This window comes from Hipposideros armiger, unplaced genomic scaffold, assembly GCF_001890085.2.
Source record: "Hipposideros armiger isolate ML-2016 unplaced genomic scaffold, ASM189008v1 scaffold_255, whole genome shotgun sequence".
In the NCBI taxonomy this organism is placed as follows: Eukaryota; Metazoa; Chordata; class Mammalia; order Chiroptera; family Hipposideridae; genus Hipposideros; species Hipposideros armiger.
In genome coordinates, this window is record NW_017731605.1 from 128,291 (window position 1) to 151,567 (window position 23,277).

Sequence of the window (23,277 nt, forward strand, 5' to 3'; positions counted from 1 at the left end):
AGAGGAAAACCAGGAAGATGTGGAGTCCTGAAAGCCAAGAAGTTACCAAGTGATCAACTGTGTCAATTGCAGCTGATAGTTCAAGTAATATGAAGACTGGTGAGTGCCCATTAGATACAGCAACAAAATGCAGAAGTCACTTGGTAACCTTGTCAAGAGAAGTCTCTGTGGAATGTGGAGGTGAAAGCCTGATTAGAGTATATTCGAGAAAGAATGGGAAGAAAGAGTTTGAAGCCTGTGAAGTTTGATGTAAAGTGCAACAGAAAAATGGGGCAGTAGCAGGAGGAGATAAAATTAAGAAAGAGGTTTTCTTGATAACAGCATGCTTATATGCTGATGGCAATGATCTGATGGTAGGGAAATTGCTGACATAGGAATGAAGAGGGGAGACTTGATGGACCAAGTCCTTGAAGGCAAAAAATGGCTGGAATCCAGTGTACAAGTGCAGGGGCTGAGCTTTGATAAGCGCAATAGACCATTCACCTACGACAACAGAAGGGAAGGTGGTGCTCTTGGCAGTGGATGCTGGTAGTTAGATATTGGTGATGGTAGGAACTTGTGAAAATTGTTTTCTAATCATTTACCCTTAAGGAGAGGGCACAGTGTCAGGACCCTGAGGCAAGAGCCTGCTTAGTGTATTTGAGGGAGCCCAGGGTGGCAGGGAGGCCAGCGTAGCTGTAGGACGAGGGAGGGCAGAAATGGCTGGAATGACAGGAGATGAGGCAAAGAGGTGTGTGTATGGGGCGGGGTTGAGATCACATAGGCCATAGTCAGGGCTACAGGTAGATTTCTCCTAAATTCTTAGCTAATAAGATCTAACATGTTACTTGGTGATGTCAGTGCATCACCTGGGAGCTTGACAGAAAAGACTCTAGGGCTCCATCCCAGACCTGTTGAATCAGAACCTGCATTTTAACAATATCCTCAGAGATTCATATACTCATTAAAGTATGAGAAGCACTAATTTACATTATGTTAGTTAACTTTTTTCCACAGAGAAATAGGAAAGCACAATTAACACTTTTTCTTTAATTTTTAGGTTAGGATGGATTTTTTACTTCTGCAAAAACATCATTAGGTTTTTGATAGGGATTGCATTGAATCTGTAGATTGCTTTGGGTAGTTACTGGCATCTTAACAATATTAAGTCTTCCAGTTTATGAATACAGAATGTCTTTCCATTCATTTGCATTTTCTTTCACTTCTTTCAACATTTTGTAGTTTTCAGTGTACAAGTCTTTTACCTCCTTGAGTAAGTTTATTCTAGGTATTTTATTGTTCTAGATCCTGTTTTTAAAGGAATGTCTTAATTTTCTTTTCAGATTGTTCATTATTAGTATATAAAATGTAACTAACTTTTCTGTTGATTTTTTTATCCTGCAACTTTGTTTTCTACTCTAAAGATTAAAAAAAAACTGTCAGAAAAAATAAATATCTGCAAACAGATAATTTTACTATTTCCTTTCCAATTTGGATGCCTTTTATATCTTTTACTTGCCTAATTGCCATGGGTAGGACTTCCAGTACTATGGTGAAAAGAAATGGCAAAAGCAGGCATCCCTGTCTTGTTCCTGATCTTAGAGGAAAAGCTCTCAGGCTTTCACTGTTGAGCACAATGTTAACTTTCAGTTCTTCATAAATGCTCTTTTATCATGTTGAGGAAGTTTCCTTCCATTTCTAGTTTACTGATTGTTTTTATCACAATTGATCCAACAAACTCATTTCCTACTTGGTAGCTTAATGCAGATAGACACAGAAATCTTGGTAGAGTTTGAAAACAGCATGTTGAACATGGCAGAGCCACACAATGGGAGGAGTCCCAGATTTCTGCTTCGAGGACTGCTCTCTCAGCAATGGGATTTGTTACTGAGAAATACATTTCTATTGTGTGGGTTCATCTAGTATATTAGCTAGCATTTCCTTAACACATAAGCCAAAGGGTACTTTCCCAAATATATAAAAAGCTCTCACAAATAAATAAGAAAAATGCCCAAACCCCTTGGGAAACATTAGGCAAAGGATACGTACAATCAATGGAAGGAAAATTTAAAAGGCCTTTAAACAAGCATAAAGATGTTCAACATCATTCATAATAAGAGAAATGCAAATCAAATAAGAGGGGAAACATTAAAAAAATTTTTTTCAGTTACAGTTGACATTCACTATTACTTTATATTAGTTTCAGTGTATATCACAGTGCATAGTCATTTGTATAATTTGTGCAGTGATTCTCCCCCAACCCCCCATTAATCTAGTGCCTACCTGGCACTGGCACTAACATAGTTGTTGCAACATTATTGACTATATTCTCTATGCTGTTCTTTACATCCCCATGACTATAACTACCAATTTATATTTCATAATCCCTTCACTTTTAAAAAGTAAAAAGCATTGAGATTTTGCCTATTTATTGGCAAAAAAAGAAATGTTTGAAGCAGTAGTCTATCAGTTTGGGTGCAATTAGAGAGGCAAAGCTACTGTGATAAGCAATTTCCTATAGGAATTAGATTTCACACCATTATGGGAATTGATGGAGAAGTCTGTTGCCTCTATGTTGGGCCTGATCGCACTATGGTTAGTTCAGTCTGGTGGTCAGGAAGGAAAGTTGTATGTGAAGTGGGAGGATCAGAACAAACGATAACTCTTGAGGACAAACAGTACCCACATGTATCTTTCACCATCTGCAACCTTAATGATGCTGGTGACCTGCAGGAAAAACTGGCACCCTTTACCATGAAGCTGCATGCATGCATGCCTGGCTCAGTTCCCAAGGAATCTGAAAGAAGAGATCCAGCAGGATTTGAAGTAGAGTAGCTGTGGGCCTGGTACCTCCCCACACCGACAAAGTGAGCCAGCAAACCAGCATGCTTTGTGAGCGGCTATAAGTACTGGTGGCTCACACTGAGCTGCTTCCCTTATGCCTTTCGAATTTTGTGCATATTTCTCTTGTGGCCATCTCAAACTTGGAACCATACAGGAAAGAGAATTCTAGGGAATAGTTCCAGGTTAGCTGAGTTGACACCATATAAAACAGCACAACTACAATGAGAAAGGTGTACAGATCCTCACTCACTGCTAGAAATATAAATTTGTATAACATACTTTTGCCACTACAATTCTAATTATAGTGATATATCCTGTAAATATATCTCCACGTATGTGAAATAAAAGTTTACTCATGGCAACATTTGCAATAGCAACACTGTGAACAGTAATGTTCATCAATAGAAGACAGGTTAATAATTTAATGTTACATCTGTACACTGGAAAGAATGATTCTCACGAGAAGAGCCTCAAAAATATTTTAAGTGAAAAAAGCAACATACAGAACAGTATATATAGTACGCTACCATTTGCATTAAAAGATGTATTTATATTTGCCTCTATCTGTATAAAATATCAATAGAAGTATACTGAAAATACCAGCGGAAACATACTGATAACATGGGTTGCCTTCAAGAAGAGGAAGTTAGTTATGAGGGGACAAAAATCAGATGGACTATTTGACTACATAATTTAAAAAATTATGTACCTTGTGAATGTATTACTTATTAAAGAGTAATGTAAAACATTCACTTCAATGAGACTATTATATGCATTTCTTCACATTGTTTGTTTCTTGATCTTGAAATCAAATCTCAGAGAAAAGAAGTTTAGTCACCTCTTTGCTGTATATGCAAAACACAGTGCACCTTTATAACCCTTTATTAAAAATACAGTGAAAAAACTTCTTGTAGTTTTTAATCAGATTAGGCATTTTTATGACTTCAATAACCACTAAAAATTGTATGTGGATTATGATGAAGTAATAGCTTAATTTCTTTCTAAGGGATCTCAATGGATGTAAGTATACATGTGTTCAATTATATTACATAAAGCACGGAAATACTTGGAATGAAAAGCCCTAAGGAAATATGAAAGATGAGTAGATTAAGTGGTTTTTTGGAAACTCGGAGCGTATTTATTTCAATCACATCCTTTTCCAAAGATCAAGTAGAAATTTACTGGGTTCCAAATGTCTTTTAAAACTTATTATGCAAACTCCAGATGTGTTTCCTAAGAGAATCAATCATTATTTCATTTCAAGTAATGTAAGATTGTCATGTTTTTCATTACTTCACTCACTTGGTCATCGTCCTCAAGATGACTAGGAATGAAGGAAAAATAAAAGTTTTAAAAGGGTTAAATGCTAACCTTAGCAATAAAACAAAGATATCTCTGGCTCTGTTAGACAAGGGAATATTACAATGAACACTCTTATATCATCCACTACATAAGAAACACTTGTATGTTGTGTCAAATGTAGTTGAAACCTGCTGTGTTTCCTTCTCTTCCAACCATCCTGATTTTGCTTTCTATTTTTACTACATATGTATACATTCTAGACAACACATTATAGTTATGCATGCTTTTAATTTTTTTCAGTGTGCTTCTTAGGACAAGGTATGCATGTTTAAATTTTCTGACTCTTTTTTCTGCATTGAATGTCTTTTGGGTTTATAATTATGAAATACACAATAAATAAGTGTAGATAACTTACATGTACAGTTGAGAGACTCATGAGGTGAACATGCCCAGGCTCACTACTCAGCTTTACAAAAGCATTACTATTTCTTGTGCATTCTTCTCGACTGCTCCTAACAGAACTATTCACTATCCTGAATTTTGCAACAACCATTCCACTTTTCTTCCCGTTTTACCCCAAACGTTGTTTTTTTTTAAACACTATATTCAGCTTTTTAGGTCTTTAAACGTTCTATAAACATTGTATATACTCTCTCACAATGGGCTTTAGTTTTTGCTCAATATGATGTTTTTGCGACATACCCAGCTTGGTACCTGTAAGCTGTAATGCTTTCCTTTCCCCGGCTATCTGTTATACTAGTGTCATGAAAAAATCAATTTATTCATTCATTTTCCTGTTGATGAATAGACTACATTTTAAAAATTTGTTTTGCTATCACAGCAATGCCTTAGTACATGGTTATTTTTATGCACATATACTAGAGTTTCTCTAAGCTGTGACCCTCGGAGTAGAAGTACTGGCTAAAGGGCATATGCCTGTTGGGCTTCACTAAAACTACATACGTTTTGTTTTTTTTTATGTACATTTTCAGATAGTTGAATTATCTCTTCCTTAACGTTATCCCTTTTTGTATCTTATCTAGGAAATCTATCCTTACCCCCAAGATCTTAAAGTTATTTTTCTGTATTGTCTTTTAAAAGTTGTATAGTTTTATGTTTAGATCTTTTTTTTTTAAGATTTTATTGGGGGATTGGGGGAGGGGAACAGACAAGTTGACAAGTTGCTGTCTTTTTGTTCTTCAGTCTAGTTGTGGAGGACGTTGCTCCACTGGCCCATGTTGGTATCATCATTGTGCTTTTCCCAGGTGAGGCAGATTGGTCGCCGGCCTGTGGACGGCCGCTCACGGCGGCTCATGGCAGCTCACGTTAGCTGTTGGCCGCTCATGCTGACTGCCGGCCACACACGGTAGCTTATGGCAGCCCACTGCAGTTTCACTGCAGCCTACACCATCACCGGCGACTCACAGCAGCCCAGCTCCAGGTCGAGCTGTTGTTCACCATCTTAGCTGTAGAGGGCAGTGTCACTGGCCCTCATGTGGGATCCNTGTTCACCATCTTAGCTGTAGAGGGCAGTGTCACTGGCCCTCATGTGGGATCCGAACCGGGGCCCTGCTGCTCAGAGCCGGCGTCCCAAGCCAGCTCTTAACCAACACACCACTCGGCCGGCCCTATGTTTAGATCTTTAATTTGGGAATGGATTTATTTTTTTTTAATGGTGTGAAGTTGAGGCTCTGTTCTTTCCACATGGATAGATAACCAGTTGTCCCACTGAGGCAGGATAAGTAGCCTAGAAAATTGACCACCCCCTCCAGGATACAACTTGAGGCACCTCACTGGTTAACACAAGTAACAAGTGACAATCCAGCACCTGCAGCTGGAGGAAAACAAAAACCAGTTTCATCCAGCAAGGCTAATCCCTGTGCCCTGGGCCTGACCTTTAGCTAATTTCAGTGTCATTATAATCTCATTTACATTGTGGTTACTAGATTCCCATTATGCACCTGATGTCGGTTCCAGAGGAACCAAAAAAGGAAAAAAGAGCAGGAAACAGGTTCCCACCCATAGGGAGGAGATGAATGAGCCATGTCATTGGAACATCATTAATTTCAGCCCTGGGAGGGATAAAAACCCCGGATCAGGACTTCCTTGGCTTGACTCAATCTCTGATTTTGGCTATACTTCCCTCTCAAGTGTTTACTTTCATTTCAATAAATCTCTCTCCCTTTCCTGCATCTGTCTCCCTGTTTAATTCTTTCTTGTGCAAAGACAAGAACCAGGTCACTGCTGCTCTGGGTTGAGAATTCTCTTGGACCTCCCCGTGAGCCTCTGGCTACACCATCACCATTCATTGAAGAGTTTATCCTTTACCATTGATGTGTAGCGCTAGCTGACATAAACCAAGTATCTCATTCCCAGCGTGAAATACTAGATTTCTTAGGCCCAGATATTCATAGACTTCTCACTTTTGTCCTAGTAATGTTCTATTTTCCACATCAAGGGCTTAGGTTGCAGCTCTAATCTTTCTGTACCCTCATTTCATTATGGGTAGGTGTCTAGGTACTTCAGGGGCACTTCAGTTTTGTCTTGGATAGTCTTGAAAGTTTATATTTTTATAATTTTTTTTTACATCAGATGTTTCTTTGCAGTGGCTTAACGTTTGAAATTATTTTGTGTTGTTTTTTTTTGGTAAATATTAAAATATGAGTCCTTGGAAATATTTTTTATATATAAAGTAAGTTTATCTGTAAATATGTAAGCGGTGCAAGTTTAAAGGACATTGTAGTTTTCTGATATGTTGTCTAACTGTTGACAGTTCTGAAGAAGTCTAATAAAAATGTATATACATAAATGAAAAAAAACAAACAGGCAAACTGTGGAAATGATGAAAGAGATATGGGTTCTAGCCCTGCTTCCTAAAGAGCAAGTTTAGTAGGGAAGACAGACATAGAGCTTCACAGAACTAATCCCAATTATAGTTATTTGGATTTAAAATATCTGCCTTCTCATAACACAGTAATGAGAACAAAAACTGAGTCTACTCTTTACCACTATATTCCTAGCATTTAACACAGTGTCTGTCACTTAAAACACTCAATATTTGTCCAAAATGTAGAGCTAACAGATAATTTTACGATGAGTGGCAATAATAGTATGATGAGTGCCAAGAAAGAGCTATATGCAAGATGCTACGCCATGTATTCCGGAGTATCAAGGATTCACACCGGGTTCGTTGCAGTACAGGATAACGCGAACATCCTGCCCTTCCTGTGTCGTATGCACATGTGTGATGAGACAGATCTTCAATTGGAGCTGATCAGATTATCAAAAGTTGTGGGGTTTTTCCCAAAGTGCTAAAATTTTTGTTTAATAAGCCTTCTGCTTGGGAAGTACCTTTGCTTCTGGATAGCTAAGCAGGGCCAGGAGGTGATAGGGAACAAGTATTTGGCTTTGATTCTAAGTTTTAAAGAGGTGGGGTATAAGGAGCCATTAAAGTCCATAGATCCAGTCAGGGCACGTGTCAGAGTGAAGTACAGGTACATTCTGCCCTAGAAAATGCCTTATACTCTTTATGTTGGAGGACGTGAAGTAAGTGCAGCACCAGGAGGCCACAGGAATTTGGCCCACGATGAACACCAGTGAGGTGGCCTTGTAAGGTCTTCGTATCTCTTAAAATTCTGAAGCTTTTTCCTTTCTCCTTGCTTCAGAGCACTACAACCACCAATGGCTTAGATCTTATGATGGCTGCTGCTTTTCCAAACTGATTCTTTTCTTTACCATCTCCTTTGAGCTTTTCATTCCTCTGCAAAAATTCAATCTCGCTCTTCCCTGTTTTCAAAAAGAACATTAGAAGAAAAACAAAACAGGACAAAGCTCTAAAATAATAAGGTATATGGACTTTTGTTTTTATGCCTATTAATATACTTTGCTTTCAAAAATATAACTTCATTATAGGCATTAAGCACATTCTTTTTGTGGGCCGTTTAGATTAAACGTTCTCTGTGGGCAGGGATCATTTTTATATTTCTTTTGCTCCTCTCAGTAGCCTAGCACAATGTCAAGCAGATTGTAATAAGCACTCAAGGTATTTGATGGAACATGTACAAATTTAACACACTGTGCATACTTAAGGTAAAAATCGAAACTAAGAATTACATGTATTCATTTCTTTCCTTATTTTCATATAACACCCTGTTCAGATGCCCTTATAAGCTCTTACCACACTTAAACTGCCTATTTGGAGAAGGCCTTTAATAAGCTGTTCTATAAACAAAATGACATACTGCAACTTATAAAGTGAAAAAGGTAAAATAAATATGATAAGACATTTTAAAATGAAGACCGACAAAATTTTGACAACCAGAACAAGGATGTTTTTATCATTCATTTTGAAATGCAACTCAATATTACATTCAGTTTAGTTTCAAATAGGTATCTCTCTACCTGATAGTCATACTCAAATGTCGCCAAATTATTAATTTTTAAAAAGTAAACTTTTTTCTTAAATTTTCATATATGAAGAAAAGTTATAGAGTATAGTCTCAGGCTTATGTGGAATTATGACTGATTTCAACAATTACTGATATCTTTTTTTTTAATCTTCATATTAATGTACAGTTTGTCCATTTAATAGACTGAAGACAGCCACAAATCTAGCATTCTCAAAACAACACATAACTGAAAAACATAATGCCACAAATCAACTTATTTCCTTTAAAACTTCACTAAGTAATTTCAAGAAGTATAGCAAAACATGAAAAGATCCCAGTGTTCATACTAAGAATTAGGCAGCCTTCTTTGATTTTTTCTTCTCTGCTTCTTCCTTTTCCTTTTCTATTGCAGTTACTTGTAACTCAATTTCTTTGGCACTAAACATCTGAAAAGAAAAGAAGTTTAAAAACAAATTGCAACTCTATCAATAATTTCTAAATATTTACAATATGAAAGTACCCTATTATATCTTATAACTTTCTATTTATAACTTTATATTTTATAACTTCAAGTATATAATGAAGAGCTTCAAAAGGTTCAAAAGCAACATACTTGTAAAAATTATGGACAAACACAGAACTCTGACATTTCCACTATCATTGTGCTAAAAAAGAAAACAGGGCAAAATGTGACATTGTATTACATATCCTATATAAGCATATGACTCTGAAAACATTTAAATGCAAGGCTTATTCAGTTCATGAGCAAATAACTCATTACTGAACTCTCCTACCCCCATCTCACTGTGTGATTCTCTGATAGGGTGTATTTTATCAGCTCAGAGACTAGCCAAAAAAGTTAGGGAAAAAATGATTCGCACTGCTTTATTTACAACTCCCTCACTAAGTACAAAGCCAAAAGAGTTATTTTATTTAAATAAAAAATGGGAGCAACTGCTGAAGATCATACTGTTAAACACACAGATCTGCAGAATTTAATCCAGATCTATCCAACTCTAAAGCATGTGCTCTATTCGCCACACAGCCAACTCTGAAATAGCATGTGAAAGGAGAGTATAACTTTGCTGCTAGGACATATACCATCTTACCTCTCATAAGTAAAAATATATAACTGGGGATGTGTGGGTGTATGTCTTTCTGGGTGTGTATAAATGCATGTGATGGGGCTGGAGAGCTGACAGTGGCCTCAGTGGTTCTGTGTCCCTCTGATGGCACATCTGTCCCTGGACCATTGGCAGCCGTGGTGACAACTCCACCCAGTTCCAATCTCCACACTCTGTGCTCTGCATCCTGGTTATTTATGTGGGGTTGTGTAGGGGAAGACCACACTACCCTGTCCCTATTTCTCTTATTCATTAAAAATTTGCTGCTGTCCTATCCTCATGTCCCCATCTATTGGTTAACTCATAAAATGTGGGAATGTGGTATCAAAACAACAATGACAACAACAAACCTCCCTTCAAATAAAAAAACCCACTGCTGGGCCAGCCAAGTGGCTCAGTTGGTTAAGAGCTCACTCAAGAGTGTGAGCTCAGAGCAACAGTGGTTCGATGCCTGGCCCACGCTGAGCTGCTGCTGTTTTGCCAATAGGTGGCAGGATGGCTCAGCTAAAAAAACAAAAACAAAAAACCACACTGCCCACCACACAGCATTGATTTCAATACTACTTCCTTTGACATATTTTCCTTCAAACAAAAGAAAAGGTACATGTAAAATAACACTTCTTAGCACGTTTTTCATATAGTTTCCCATACTTTAAGAGTTTTTATACATTTTTAGCTAAAGAGAGCTAGTTGGCAAACTATACTGTAAAATTCTACCTAAGAAACAATAGTGAACCACATTTCAAATGCTCTTTAGCCTGATTCCTCTTTCATAATATTTGGAATAGTTTATCACAGTGTTCTGAACAATTTATTTTGTGGTCCAGCAGTTTTAATCCATAATGGCTGATAAAAGATATACAAATAACAACATTAGAATTGCCACAAAGAAATATGGAAAGTTTATCACACTAGGTATTAAAATTTAAGTCTTAACAGAGGCTCAAGGCACTTTTAAGTGAAAAGTGGAGAAAACAGATAAAAACCAGTAGGCAATCAAGAATGGGTGGAGGTTTTTTTGATATAATGAAGGATAACATTATGTCAGAAGCTGGGAGGGCCAACAATTATATAAATGGCAGCTGGATGACATTAGCTGGAAGCATATCTTGATTTTAGAAGATCTAAAAAATGCAGGAAGAGTAACTGCTCTCTATATGGTACAAGGAATGAATCAACATAAGGAATATGCTATTATACTGAACTGACGGAGTAGGGATTCCTACGTATAAGAACTTATACTTAATGGGATAGGTCTATATATAGATCTCAGCACCTCTAGGTCTTCACAAAGGGCTAGGGATAGGTAACTGTAATAAGCACATACAAATTAATGAATTAGACTACAGAAACAAAACAGAAGTTGTCATATTGTCAATGGATGCTAAGGGGTGTTTAAGACTTAAAATGAAGATTCACAGATGTCAACATATTTTATACTACACATATTTTTTTTCCTATTTTGTTAATGACTTGCCTTCAAAGGTTGGTTTCTTCTTATTATAGCAAGTTCAATGTTTTTTCCGCCAGACTGGACAATCTAATTAGAAGAAGTACAGTATTAAAATTATTTCAGGAAATTCTGTGTTTTAAATAAGCAATTGAATGGGGAGGAAAAACACCATGCCTTTCTGAAGATGCTTTATTAGATCACTTACTTCTAGCAAAGCTCTTATTGCTAATTTGATAGCTTCGTTGTCATTTGCTATAGCATCTTCTGTGTAATTCTTTTCTAGAAATTCTCGGACAGTTTTAGCACTTCGGCCAATTGCATTTGCCTTGAAAAATAGAAGATAACTATTAATATCACTTCAGTATGAAGGAATTTATGGTTAGTAAGTAAAGTTTAAAAGTTTACAGTTTGCCCCAGTATTTCTTAGTATAATTACTAAATGAAAATGGTAGGTTTGAAAACTTAGCAAAAATTTCAGCAGCTCATTTGGTTACCATAAGAATAATTTGTAGTAATGGTATGACTTGATTTCAAATATACCAATGCTTTATCCTGGCCAATGCTTTCTTTTGCTTAAATGGCTCCCAAGTACTTGACAGTTAGAAGATATTAAAAAAGTTGAGACTACTAAAAGACGTGGAAAGGAGGTGTAATTTGCAATATGGTGCAAAAAGAAAAAAGAACAGAAAAAAACTCCAACATACATGCCATGGCGATCTGGAAACACGTTTGTTCTGGAGACTGTGCACTAACCACAAGAAACATTTCATCGGCAGCTAAACTGGCATTCATGAGCAAAGCTCCTGGCTTCCAGTTCAAGATGGTGGAAAAGAACAATCTTGCGCTCACCTCCTCTCATTGACACCAAAAATTCAACTACATACAGAACAGATACCTCATGGAATGACCTTAACACTAGAGAACAGGTTTTCTACAACCAAGGATATAAAAAGTAAACACCATATTGAGATGGGTAGGAGGGGCAGAGACTCAATCTAGTCAGGACCCTCTCTACCCGCTACTTCTGTGTGGTGACCCACAAGTGGGAGGGATATCACAACCTTGAGGTCCTCCCCTGAAGAGTGATGGGTCTGAGCCCCAGCCTGGGGCACCTCCACTGGGAAGAGGAGCCTTATAACATCTGGCTTTGAAAACCAGAGGAACTTAGGACTGTGAGAGCCAAAGGGCTGTAGGAAACCAAGGTAGTGCTCTTTCCAAGTCCTAGCGCAAAGGGAGCAATTTGAAAAGCACCTGGGTTATATGTGAAGGTGATACACTAACTAATTTTAGGGTGTGTGCTGGAGGGACAGGGATCTATTCTAAGTTTCTCTAGGGACAGAAGTTCTGGTGGTACCTTGTCCTCCCCCCCCCCTCTTTCTTTACTCTCCTACCACCTATCTCATCTGACACTAGCAGGCACCATTTCTGACACTCATTAACCTTGCTAACACTGTTTAACACACAGTGGCATTTCCCTGAGGATCCACCCTGGCTGGCACCCTTCCAAAGTGGTCCTGCCCTGCCTCATCTGGTGGGTAGCCTCAGCTGTTACTGGGGTCCCCCAAGGCAGTCCCTGCCTCACCACCCCTAGTGGGCAGCCTCATTCGGCACCAGTGCACAGCAATGTATCTGCAACAATTGAGGTTGGGACTCACAGCCAGCCACACCAGAGGCCCATCCTACACACCAGTATGCCAGCAGCAGTTGCAGTCAAACCCACCAGCCAGTTGCACTGTGGGGAGGGGGGCTGCCCTGCACAACAATGTACCCACAACAGTTGTAGCCAGGCCTCACAGCCAGCCAAGCCAGGGATCAGCCTCGCCTGCCAGTGCATCTGTGGCAGCTGTGGCTCAACCACAAGAGGAGGCCACACTAGTCCACATAGGGAAAACCTCTGGAGCACCTGGTTCTGGTGACTAGGGGGTACTGCACCACTGAACCCCACAGGACACCTTCTACATAAATCTACTTTTTCAAGACCAGGAGACGTAGCTGATCTACCTAATACATAGAAACAAACAGGCAAAATGAGGAGACAAAAGCATATGTTCCAAACACAAAAACAAGACAAAAGCCCAGAAAAAGAACTAAATGAAATGGAGGTAAGCTGTCTACTGGATAAATAATTCAAAGTAATAGTTATAAAGATGGTCATCAAATTCTGCAGAACAGTGGGTTAACTCAATTAGAACTTCAACAAAGTGATAAAGAACCAATCAAAGTAAAAAAGAACCAATCAGAACTTAAGGATATAACAACTGAAATGAAAAATACACTGGAGGGAATCAACAGCAGATCAGATGATGCAGAAAAATATCAGAGATCAGGAAAATAGGATAGTGGATATCACCTCATTGGAAGAGCAAAATGAAAAAAGAATTTAAAAGAATGAGGATAGCATAAGGGACCTCTGGGACAACATCAAGTGTACTAACATTCACATCATAGGGCTCCTGGAAGGAGAAGAGAGAAAGAAACAGACAGAAATATTTGAAGAAATAATGGCTGAAAACTTCCCTAACCTGGTGAGGAAACAGACATCCAGGGAATCAAGGAGAGTCCCAAACAAGAAGAACCCAAAGAGACCCACACCAAGACACGTAATAATTAAAATGTCAAAAGTTAATGATAAAGAGAGAATCTCAAAAGCAGCAAGAGACAAACAACTAGTTACATATAAAGGACCCCCTGATATAAGCTGATATAAGGCTATCAGCTGATTTTTCAGCACAAACTTTGCAAGCCAGAAGAGAATGGCACAATACACTCAATGTGATGAAAGGGGAAACCTACAACCAAGAATACTCTACCAAGCAAGGTTATCATTCAGAATTGGAGGCAAGATAAAGAGTGTTACAGACAAGCAAAAGCTAAATGAGTTCATCATCACTAAACCAGCATTACAAGAAATGTTAAAGGGACTTCTTTAAGCAAAAAAGACAAGGCAAAAGCTAGAAATAAGAAAATATATGAAAGAAAAATGAAATCCCACTAGTAAAGGCAAACATATAGTAAAGGAAGTAGACCAACCACCTATAAAGCCAGTTTGAAAACAAAATGGCAATAAGTACATGTGTATCATTTATTATGTTAAACGTAAATGGACTGAGTGCTCCATGGGTGAATGGATAAAAACAAAACAAGGCAAGATCCACACATACACTTCCTATAAGAGACTCACTTCAGGTCTAAAGACACACAGACTGAAAGTGAAAGGATGGAAAAAGATATTTCCTGCAAACAGAAATGAAAAGAAAGCTGGAATAGCAATACTTGGACAAAATAAGCTTTAAACAAAGATTGTAACAAGAGGCAAGGGTATGACATAATGATAAACGGATCAATACAACAAGAGGATATAACACTTGTAAACCTCTATTCTCCCAACATAGGAGCAGCTAAATATAAATAGAAAATATTAACAGACATAAATGGAGAGATTCACAGTAATACAATAATAGTAGAGGACTTAAATACCCCACTTGCATCAATGGATAGATTATCCAGAAAAAATCAACAAGGAAACATCGGCCATAAGTGACATGTTAGACTAGATAAACTTAATAGACATGTACAGAACATTGCATGCAAAAACAGTAGAATATACATTCTTTTCAAGTGCACATGAACATTCTCCAGGGTGTATCACATGTTAGGCCACAAAACAAGTCTCAAGATTGAAATCATATCAAGCATCTTTTCTGACCACAATAGTATGAAACTAGAAATCAATTATAAGAGTACTGGAAAAAATATACACATGGAGGCTAAACAACATGCTACTAAGCAACCAGTGGGTCAGTGAAGAAATCAAAGAGGAAATAAAAAAAAATGCCTTGAGACAAATGAAAATGAAAACATTACAATATCTATGGGGCAGAGCAGAAGTCTTTCTACACAGGAAGTTTATAGCCATAGAGGCTTACCTCAAGAAATAAGAAAACAAATAATCTAACCTGATACCTAAAGGAACTAGAAAAAGAACAAACAAAATCAAAAGTCAGTAGTAGAAAGGAAATAATACAGACCAGAGAAGAAGTAAATGAAATTGGAGGTGGAGACTTCATTCTCCTTGATTTCAAACTATAACTACAAAGTTATAGTAATCAAAACAGTGCGGTACTGGCTCAAAACACATAGATCAATGGAACAGACTAAAGAGCCCAGAAATAAATCCACACTGATATGAGGTGTGATCAGAAATATGATGTTTAAATTTTAAAAAGTTTATTACACTAAAAGACACATTGCCATTAATCCCCCTCAAAATACTCCCCCTCATTTCGAACACACTTATCCCATCATTCTTGCCACTTTCTGAAGCAGTTCTGGAAGTCCTCTTTCGTGAGTGTCTTTAGTAGCACAGTCGTGGTTGCCTTGATGTCCTGAGTCATTTTGACTTTGGGGAAAAGCCAGAAGTCACACGATCCCAGGTTCAGTGAATAAGATGGATGAGGACATGTTTTCATTTGACAGAAATTGCTGTACCAGAAGACACGGAACCTTTTCCATTGCGATAAAAAAAAATATGGTAAATGCCAGTGCTGAGTGCCATCCAACGGAAAGGCAGGGATCTTCAATACGAGGAGAGGCACATCGAATCTTAGTAACAGTGTGTCACAAGTTTTAACTTGTTCGGTGCAATCAGTCACGTGTGAGCTACAGTTAAGAAAAGGTGTGTTTTAAAGTGTGTTGTAGGGCTGGCTGGGTGGCACGTTGGTTAAGAGTTGGCTTGGGATGCTAGCTCTGAGCAGCAGGGCCCCGGTTTGGATCCCACATTAGGGCCAGTGACACTGCGCCCTCTGCAGCTAAAATGGTGAACAACTGCTCAACCTGGAGCTGGGCTGCTGTGAGTCATCGGCGACAGTGTAGGCTGCAGTGGGGCTAGCTGGCAGCTGGCGTGCGCTTTCGTGAGCTGCGTGAGTGGCCGTCCAATGGCCGGCGAGTGACTGCCTGACCTGGGAAGATCTCAATGATCACAATACCAACATGGGCCAGTGAAGCAACGTCCTTCACAACTAGACTGAAGAACAAAAGGACAGCAACTTGGCTGTTCCCCTTCCCCGATTCCCCAACACTGTTCCCCTCCCCCAATTCCCCAAAAAAATCTTTAAAAAAAATAAAAATTAAAAAATTAAAAAATTAAGTGTGCTGTAAAGTATCCTCCATCATGACAATGCTCCGTGTCACACATCACTTCTGGTACAGCAATTTCTGTTAAATAAAACATTTCTTTTATTCCCTTTGTAAGCTCCCTAAAGGAGCTACCTTCACTTTCTTCCTTACTATTCTTTTCCTCAATTTTCTATTTTGAACATTTTCACACATAAAAGTTGGGAGTACAATGAACAATTAACTACATACTTTTTTTTACCTAGATTCATAAATTGTTAACATTTTGAGTTTGAGATATTTCTTTTATCTCTCTCCATTTACTTACACACACATGTACATGCTTTTTTATGCTGAAATTGAAGATAACATAACATTTCATCCCTAAATACTTCACCATGTATTCCCTTAAAAGAAGGATATAACATTGTAATTATCACACCCAAGAAATTTAAGACTGATACAATACTATTATCTATTATACACTATTAAATATCTCTGGTTTTTCTCAAAATGTCCTTTGTGACTGTTTTTCCTCAATCCAGGATGTAATCAAAGACCATGGATTACATTTGTCTTTTTAGTCTCCCTTAAACTAGAAAAGTCTCCCTTTATTTTGTCTTTCAATGAACATTTTAAAAATGTACAATAGAATGTTCCACAATCGGGATTTATCTGATAGTTCCCTTTTGATCAGATTAAGGTTAAATCCAATGGCAAGAATACCACAAAAGTGATGTTATTTCTTTCTCATTACATCACATTAGAAGGCACATAATGGGTAAGTTTGATGGTTATGGTGGTGTCCACCAGTTCTCTCCACTGAAAAGGTACTTTTTCTCCTTTGTGATTAATAAGTAATATGTGGGACCATGTGACTATCCTTTTCCCCAGCCATCTTTTACCTGATGGTCTGGTCTTAGTGTGCCTTGATGATTCTTGTCCTTCCAAATCTCTTTTAAATCCACTCCAATCAGGCTCTCATCACCATCACTCTATCCAAGTTGCTTGTCAAAGTCACCAATGACCTGCATTTTGCCAGATCCAATCATTTCATAGTCCTCTTCTTATTAGGCCTATTAGTGGCACTGACTCAGCTGATCAACATTTTTAGGAATACTGTTCTCACTTGGGATCTGGGACAGTGCTCTCTGGGTTCTCCTTTACAGACTATGCTGGATTCTTCCCCATCTTTCACTGGTCCAATGTCCCTGATCTAAACCAGGTCTTGCCTGAATTATTACTAGACACAGCCTCCTAACCTGTTTGCCTGCTTCTACCCTGCCCTACCCTACAATCTATTCTCAAAACAGCAGCCAGAGAGATACTTTAAAAATATAAATCAGATATTACACTAATATGCAAAAACCTTAAAAGGCTTTCTACATCACCCTATTTAATAACCCAAGTCCTACCCACAGCCTTCAGACCCTACAAGATCATGACCCCTCCTGCCTGTTACTTCACCCCTTACCACTATCTTGATTTGCTGTAGCACAGTCATATGCTCCTGCACAGAGATCTAGCTCTAATAGCCTCCTTGATATAATATTTCATAAGTATGGAATGTACTGCTGCCTTGGGGTTTTGCCCTTATTATTTCCTTTGTTTCAAATACCAGAGAAGTAACTACCTGGCTTGCTCCTTCATTCTCTTCAGGACTCTATTCAAATGTCACCTTTTCAAAGGTGCTTTCCCTGACCACTTTACTTACCAGTCCCTCTTTATCCTCCTAACCTTGTATGCCACCCCCGGCCCCAAAGGACTTATATATACACCACCTGTATATAGTCTGTTGAGTTCACCTCTATATCCCCAGAACCTAGAAGAGTATTTGCTGTGTAATAGGAATTCAGTTATTTATAGACTGAATATTTGTTAAATGATGGACTGTTTATATATTTTATTTCATAACCTGTGATGGTGAAATGAATTATCTTTGGGAATCCTGCACTATAATATACCTTTGTGCAAAGATATCAACTCACAAGCTTACTGCTCTGGTACTCAATTCCTTCTTTATTTCTGGCCCCTTGGGATTTTCTGTTTGTCTTATGAGTTCAGCTATACATTTAAAAAAATCTTAATGATCATTCTAGCATTCTAGGTGTTTATAGCAGGATAATTTTGTTATTGTAATGTGCCAAACCCTAGAGCCTGTTACTCCAAGTAAAAAATATTTTCTGCAATGTGAAAATGTGTAAAGAAGAAAAAAAAAATTTCAGAAAGGGCGGCCCTTCATCATAATTGATCCAGATACTGCCAAACGACAAGGCAACCTGCCAGGCTGTTTGTTGGACTCTTCTGTCATGGAAGGGGTAGCAGTATGCCTTCACTGAAAGAGAATCTTACTCTGGATATGAATTTCCCTTCCCTATACCTATGTTTCTGTCAGCCCACCATCTGTGGACATGCTGAATGCTTTTTTTAACCATCATGGCATCCTACAAAACATTTCTGGTGACCGTGGAACTGATTGTGAGGAACTGAGAGAAGGCTTATGCCCACAGGATTCACTAGTCTTATGTTTTCTATCACCCTCAAGTAGCTAGCCTGAAAGAAATATGGACTAGGCTACTGAAGACTCAGGTATAGCACCAGCTGGGTGACATCTTATGGGGCTAGGTTTCTGACTACAAGATCCTGTGTATGCCCTGAAACAGGAAGCAGTAACTAATTTCTCCCATAGTCAAAAATCTAGGACTCAAGGGACAGATGTCTCATTAATACCCCTAATGGCCCACAAATAAAATTTTTGCTTGTCACCACTAGTTTATTAGTTTAAAGATCCTAGCCTAGTTCCCAAGGCGCTGGAGGGGAGAGAGAAGAGGCAATGTTCTGCCAGGGGATATAACAATAATTTCACGAAGCTAGAAGCTGAGACTGGCACTTGGTCATTTTCAACTCCTCATACCCTTGAACCAGTAGGGTTGTATGATTTATTTTGATTAGCAAGGGAAATACAGTTACTATTATACAATGGGACCAGGGAGGAGATGTCTAGAACTCAAGGGATTTTCTATAGGTCTCTCTTAGTATTCTCATGTGAAGAGGAAAAAACTTAATGGAAGACACTATTAATCCATTACAGCAGGATCACTAATGGCCCAGAATCTTAGAAAAAAAAAATGTTTGTGTCATGTGCCAGTTAAAGAATCCCAACAAACCAAAGTGCTGGTATCAGCTATTCTATTATCATTTCTGCAACAGGTCATGTGGCCACAGGTTTTATTTTTAACTTCCTATTTCTACTTTCCATTCCACAAGTTCTCTATCTACATCTTGTAAGACTATAACCTAGCACTGCAAAGTACTGTCACCACATGGTACCACAGCTGTGTCCTCAATAGCCCATTGTGCCATTTTAGCAGGCTACTTGACATAGTTGGTCAGAGAAAAAAAAATAAAACACAGAAACAAACCAAAAAGAAGAAAAACTATTTCATGGTTAAAGTGCTACAGTCTCCCCCAAAACAGAAACAAAACCAGAGATTTTATTCTACCTTTCAAGACTGGATATCAGAATTTATATAACACTAATAGAGAACCATACCTAAGGGAGGTAGTGGAAAGAACATTCGACTAATAGGCAGAAGACCCTGAGTTCTAATTCCAGCTTTACTGTTAACTAGAGGTATGAACATAAAAAATTAAAAAAAAATCATATAACTCTTGAGTCTCACCACATATGTAAAATTAAAAAGTTTCTAAATGTTTTTTATTATACTCATAGGCAATTTTTTTAAAGCTTTATAATATTTCCTTCAACCAAAATCTTACAAAGGAGTGCATTATGTAAAATTAATAAAATAATGATAATGGGGCCAGCCGAGTGGCGCGATGGTTAAGAACTGGCTTGGGACGCCAGAGGGCCCTGGTTCAGATCCCACATATGAGGGCCAGTGACACTGCCCTCCACAGCTAAGATGCTGAACAACAGCTCAACCTGGAGCTGGGCTGCCCTGAGTCACCAGCGACGGCGTAGGCTGCAGCCCCTGTGGCAGTGGGTTGCCATGGGCTACTGTGTGTAGCCAGCAGCCAGCGTGAACGGCCAGCAGCCGCAGTGAGCGGCCGTCCAGAAGCCGGCGACTGATCTGCCTCGCCCAGGAAGAGCGCAATGATGGTGCCAACTTGGGCTAATGAAGCAACGTCCTCCACAACTAGACTGAAGAACAAGACGACAGCAACTTGTCTGTTCCCCTTCCCCCAATTCCCCAGTGCTGTTCCCATCCCCCAACTCCCCAATAAAAAATCTTTAAAAAAATATTGATAATGGGGTGTATGTGTGCGTGCCCTACTTCCACTACATGGCCTTAAGACACCACAGCAGAGTGCATAGTTTCAGACCTAGATGATAAATGAAATCCCCGACAATTTAAAAATTCCATAATTTTCATAACTAATTGACTTTGAAATAAAAAACGCTTCTCTGTGTGACCCTACAAAGCAAATTAAAACCAAATTAAAATGGAAATTTATGTAAACTTGGAAATTGTGTTGTAAAATTGAAATGAAGGGTAATGATGTAATGATAAATGCAATCAGAAGATGGCAGACTTCAAAATATTTAGAGAAAGAGTGTAATAATTTTTGTTTGTTTGTTTAGGGTATATATTTGGAGGCACAAGAAATCTAGTACATACACAATAAAAGATTTCTAACTGGCAGAAAAAGTCTGGTATTTGCAGCAGGTAAATTCATAGCTTGTGATTACAAATTAAGATTATCCAGATAGTTTAAAAGAAGATGTGCAGCTAACACAAGTATTCAGATCTCTGTGGTAAGAATATAATCCACTGTTTTACTGGCTTGGTTAATTGGTTCATAAAACAGTATCTTATGAGTATGGTCAGCTCAAATCAAATCCTTTACTTAATAAAGATCAAGGCAGTATTTTCCAATTAATTTGTTTGGCTTTTAATAATAGTAAGATAAACTCTTCATAAAATTATTTTAAAGCCTAAGTATTTAAACTTTTAATAAAAAATCAAAATCATTTATGTTAGATTCGGATGTGTAGTCTTACTGTTATTCAAGTATATGAGAATATATATAAAAATTCACTTCTGGAAACTGCCCCCAGCTTCACTAGGTCCTAGACTTTTGTGTTAGATTTGAGTTCACTGTTAAACCAAGTTAGTATAATAGTTGGATACTGAAACAAGAATAACAACTTATCCAAAAAACACACTATATCCCAGGAATTACGTGGAGATAATTACAGTGTACTGACACTTAAGAATAAATTCTTAGTTGGGGGTGCTCTGACTCTGCTAAAATAATGACTGTATTAAAGATTTCAGTATAGGGTTTAAAAGCTTATATACTTCTACTCAAAGTAAGCATCTATATGATGCAGTACTAATTTGGAAGAATGAACAACAAATAGGAACAAAATATCTCTCTTACTTGGCCATTTATACACACTTAGGTTTGTCCCATATTTCCAATTGTAAGGAAAAGACCCTGTGATCAATAAACCAGTGTTTCTCTATCCATCAAAAACCATCACGATTGCTGACCAGCTAAATGGTTTCATAAAGTTTCTACCACCATCAATATTGTAATGTAACATAATTTTTTGTAATGTCCTTGAAAGCAATAAAAGCATTTATAGTAAATACATTTATTTAACTTTTTTTATTATAAAATATTTAAAAATTCATGACTCACCTTCCAAGCATGATAAGTACCAGAGGGATCAGTCTGATATAACCTTGGGATACCATCATCATCAAAACCTACAATTAAGGCAGAAATACCAAAAGGTCTTCGCCCATTGCTTTGAGTGTATTTCTGAAAAATAAAATGTTTTCGTAACTACTTTCTGTGTAAGGCCACAAAAAGGATAACACTATTACTTATCAAGCAACAATTTCTAATATTAAATAAAGTATTCTTGCCAAAATAATCTTCTTTATTGATTCTTATTCTGTATAGCTTTAAGATCCTCTTCCTGACTCTCTGGACTAACCTCAAATCCATGATGAAATTTTTAAGGAATTAATGTACACAGTCTATAAAATAAAATAATAAATTTGCTTATATATGGTCTTAAAACTGTTTTCTTGTTGCTTTATGTACATTTTGGTAACATAACTAGATTGCAATCTTTTTAATACAGCAGAGAACTGTGTATGTCACACCATTTTGGTTCCCAGGAAAGCTGACTTCAGCAAGCTCTGCTTTGAAAGCACTCCTTGGTTTACTTTGGGAGACACTGCAATTGTTACTATTATTATCAAGTATTCTTACTTGATACTATTATTATCAAGTATATCCTGTTCACTATATACTAAGTTATCTCTACATAAAATCCAACTAAGACATTTCTGTCAGGTCCAAAACAAGGAAACCTTTGTTTCTCTTGAAGAAAAAGCAAGATTTTTCCTCACAGACAACAGGGCACTGAAAACCAATTGTATTTCTTTTTATTTCATTGCCAGGAACTTCCTGGATTTGTGCTCCAGGGAGTGGAATTCAACTAATTCTGAGACTGGTACCTCTAGGAGTTGTGCAAAGAGGCAATCCTGACAGAAACCTCAACACCACATTTGTAGGCAGCTTTAGAAACTGTATGTAATTATATGGCTTGAAATAGCTTTATGTTGTACTAGCTTTCTTCCTGGACTTGTCTATGTATCCTATTGTTTTGTTTTTACACTTTATTATATATGTATTTTTATAAGCCGCTTCAAATTATGAATGCCAATAACCGGGCTACACAAACATAAATAAACGCTTAAAAAAATAGGATTTATGTCTTAATTTCTTTGTATATCATAATGTTCCTATATTATACCAAAATATGAAGTAGATGCTTTGTAAATACCTTTGAGGAGAGACCATTTTACTTTATTTGCTTAACCAACCACTTTTTAAATGAAAAAGTAATACATACACAGGGTTAAAATAATTTAGAAGTTACAAAGGTATATCTAAAGCATATCTCTTTTTCATCACAGAACCAGGTACCCTCCTCCCCAGTGGCAACTTCACTGTTTAGGTTTGAAATGTATATTTCTATAAATGTGCTATGCATAACATTTATATTTCTAGAAGAAAAACTAAAAAC

The 23,277-nt window shown here is 37.7% G+C and overlaps 1 protein-coding gene across 1 annotated transcript in view; it reads right to left on the reverse strand.

Annotated features, from left to right (window-relative positions):
* Window positions 1–8,477: 8,477 nt before the first annotated feature.
* Window positions 8,478–23,277, reverse strand: part of PSMA8 (proteasome 20S subunit alpha 8) — a 38,605-nt gene continuing 23,805 nt past the window's right edge. Inside the window, exons 4-7 of the mRNA XM_019656150.1 lie at window positions 21,876–21,998; window positions 11,296–11,415; window positions 11,115–11,177; window positions 8,478–8,959 (exon numbers count right to left, since the gene is read on the reverse strand). Of these exons, the coding sequence (XP_019511695.1) occupies window positions 8,867–8,959; window positions 11,115–11,177; window positions 11,296–11,415; window positions 21,876–21,998 (399 nt within the window). The 3' untranslated portion in view covers window positions 8,478–8,866. The remainder of the gene's footprint in view (window positions 8,960–11,114; window positions 11,178–11,295; window positions 11,416–21,875; window positions 21,999–23,277) is intronic.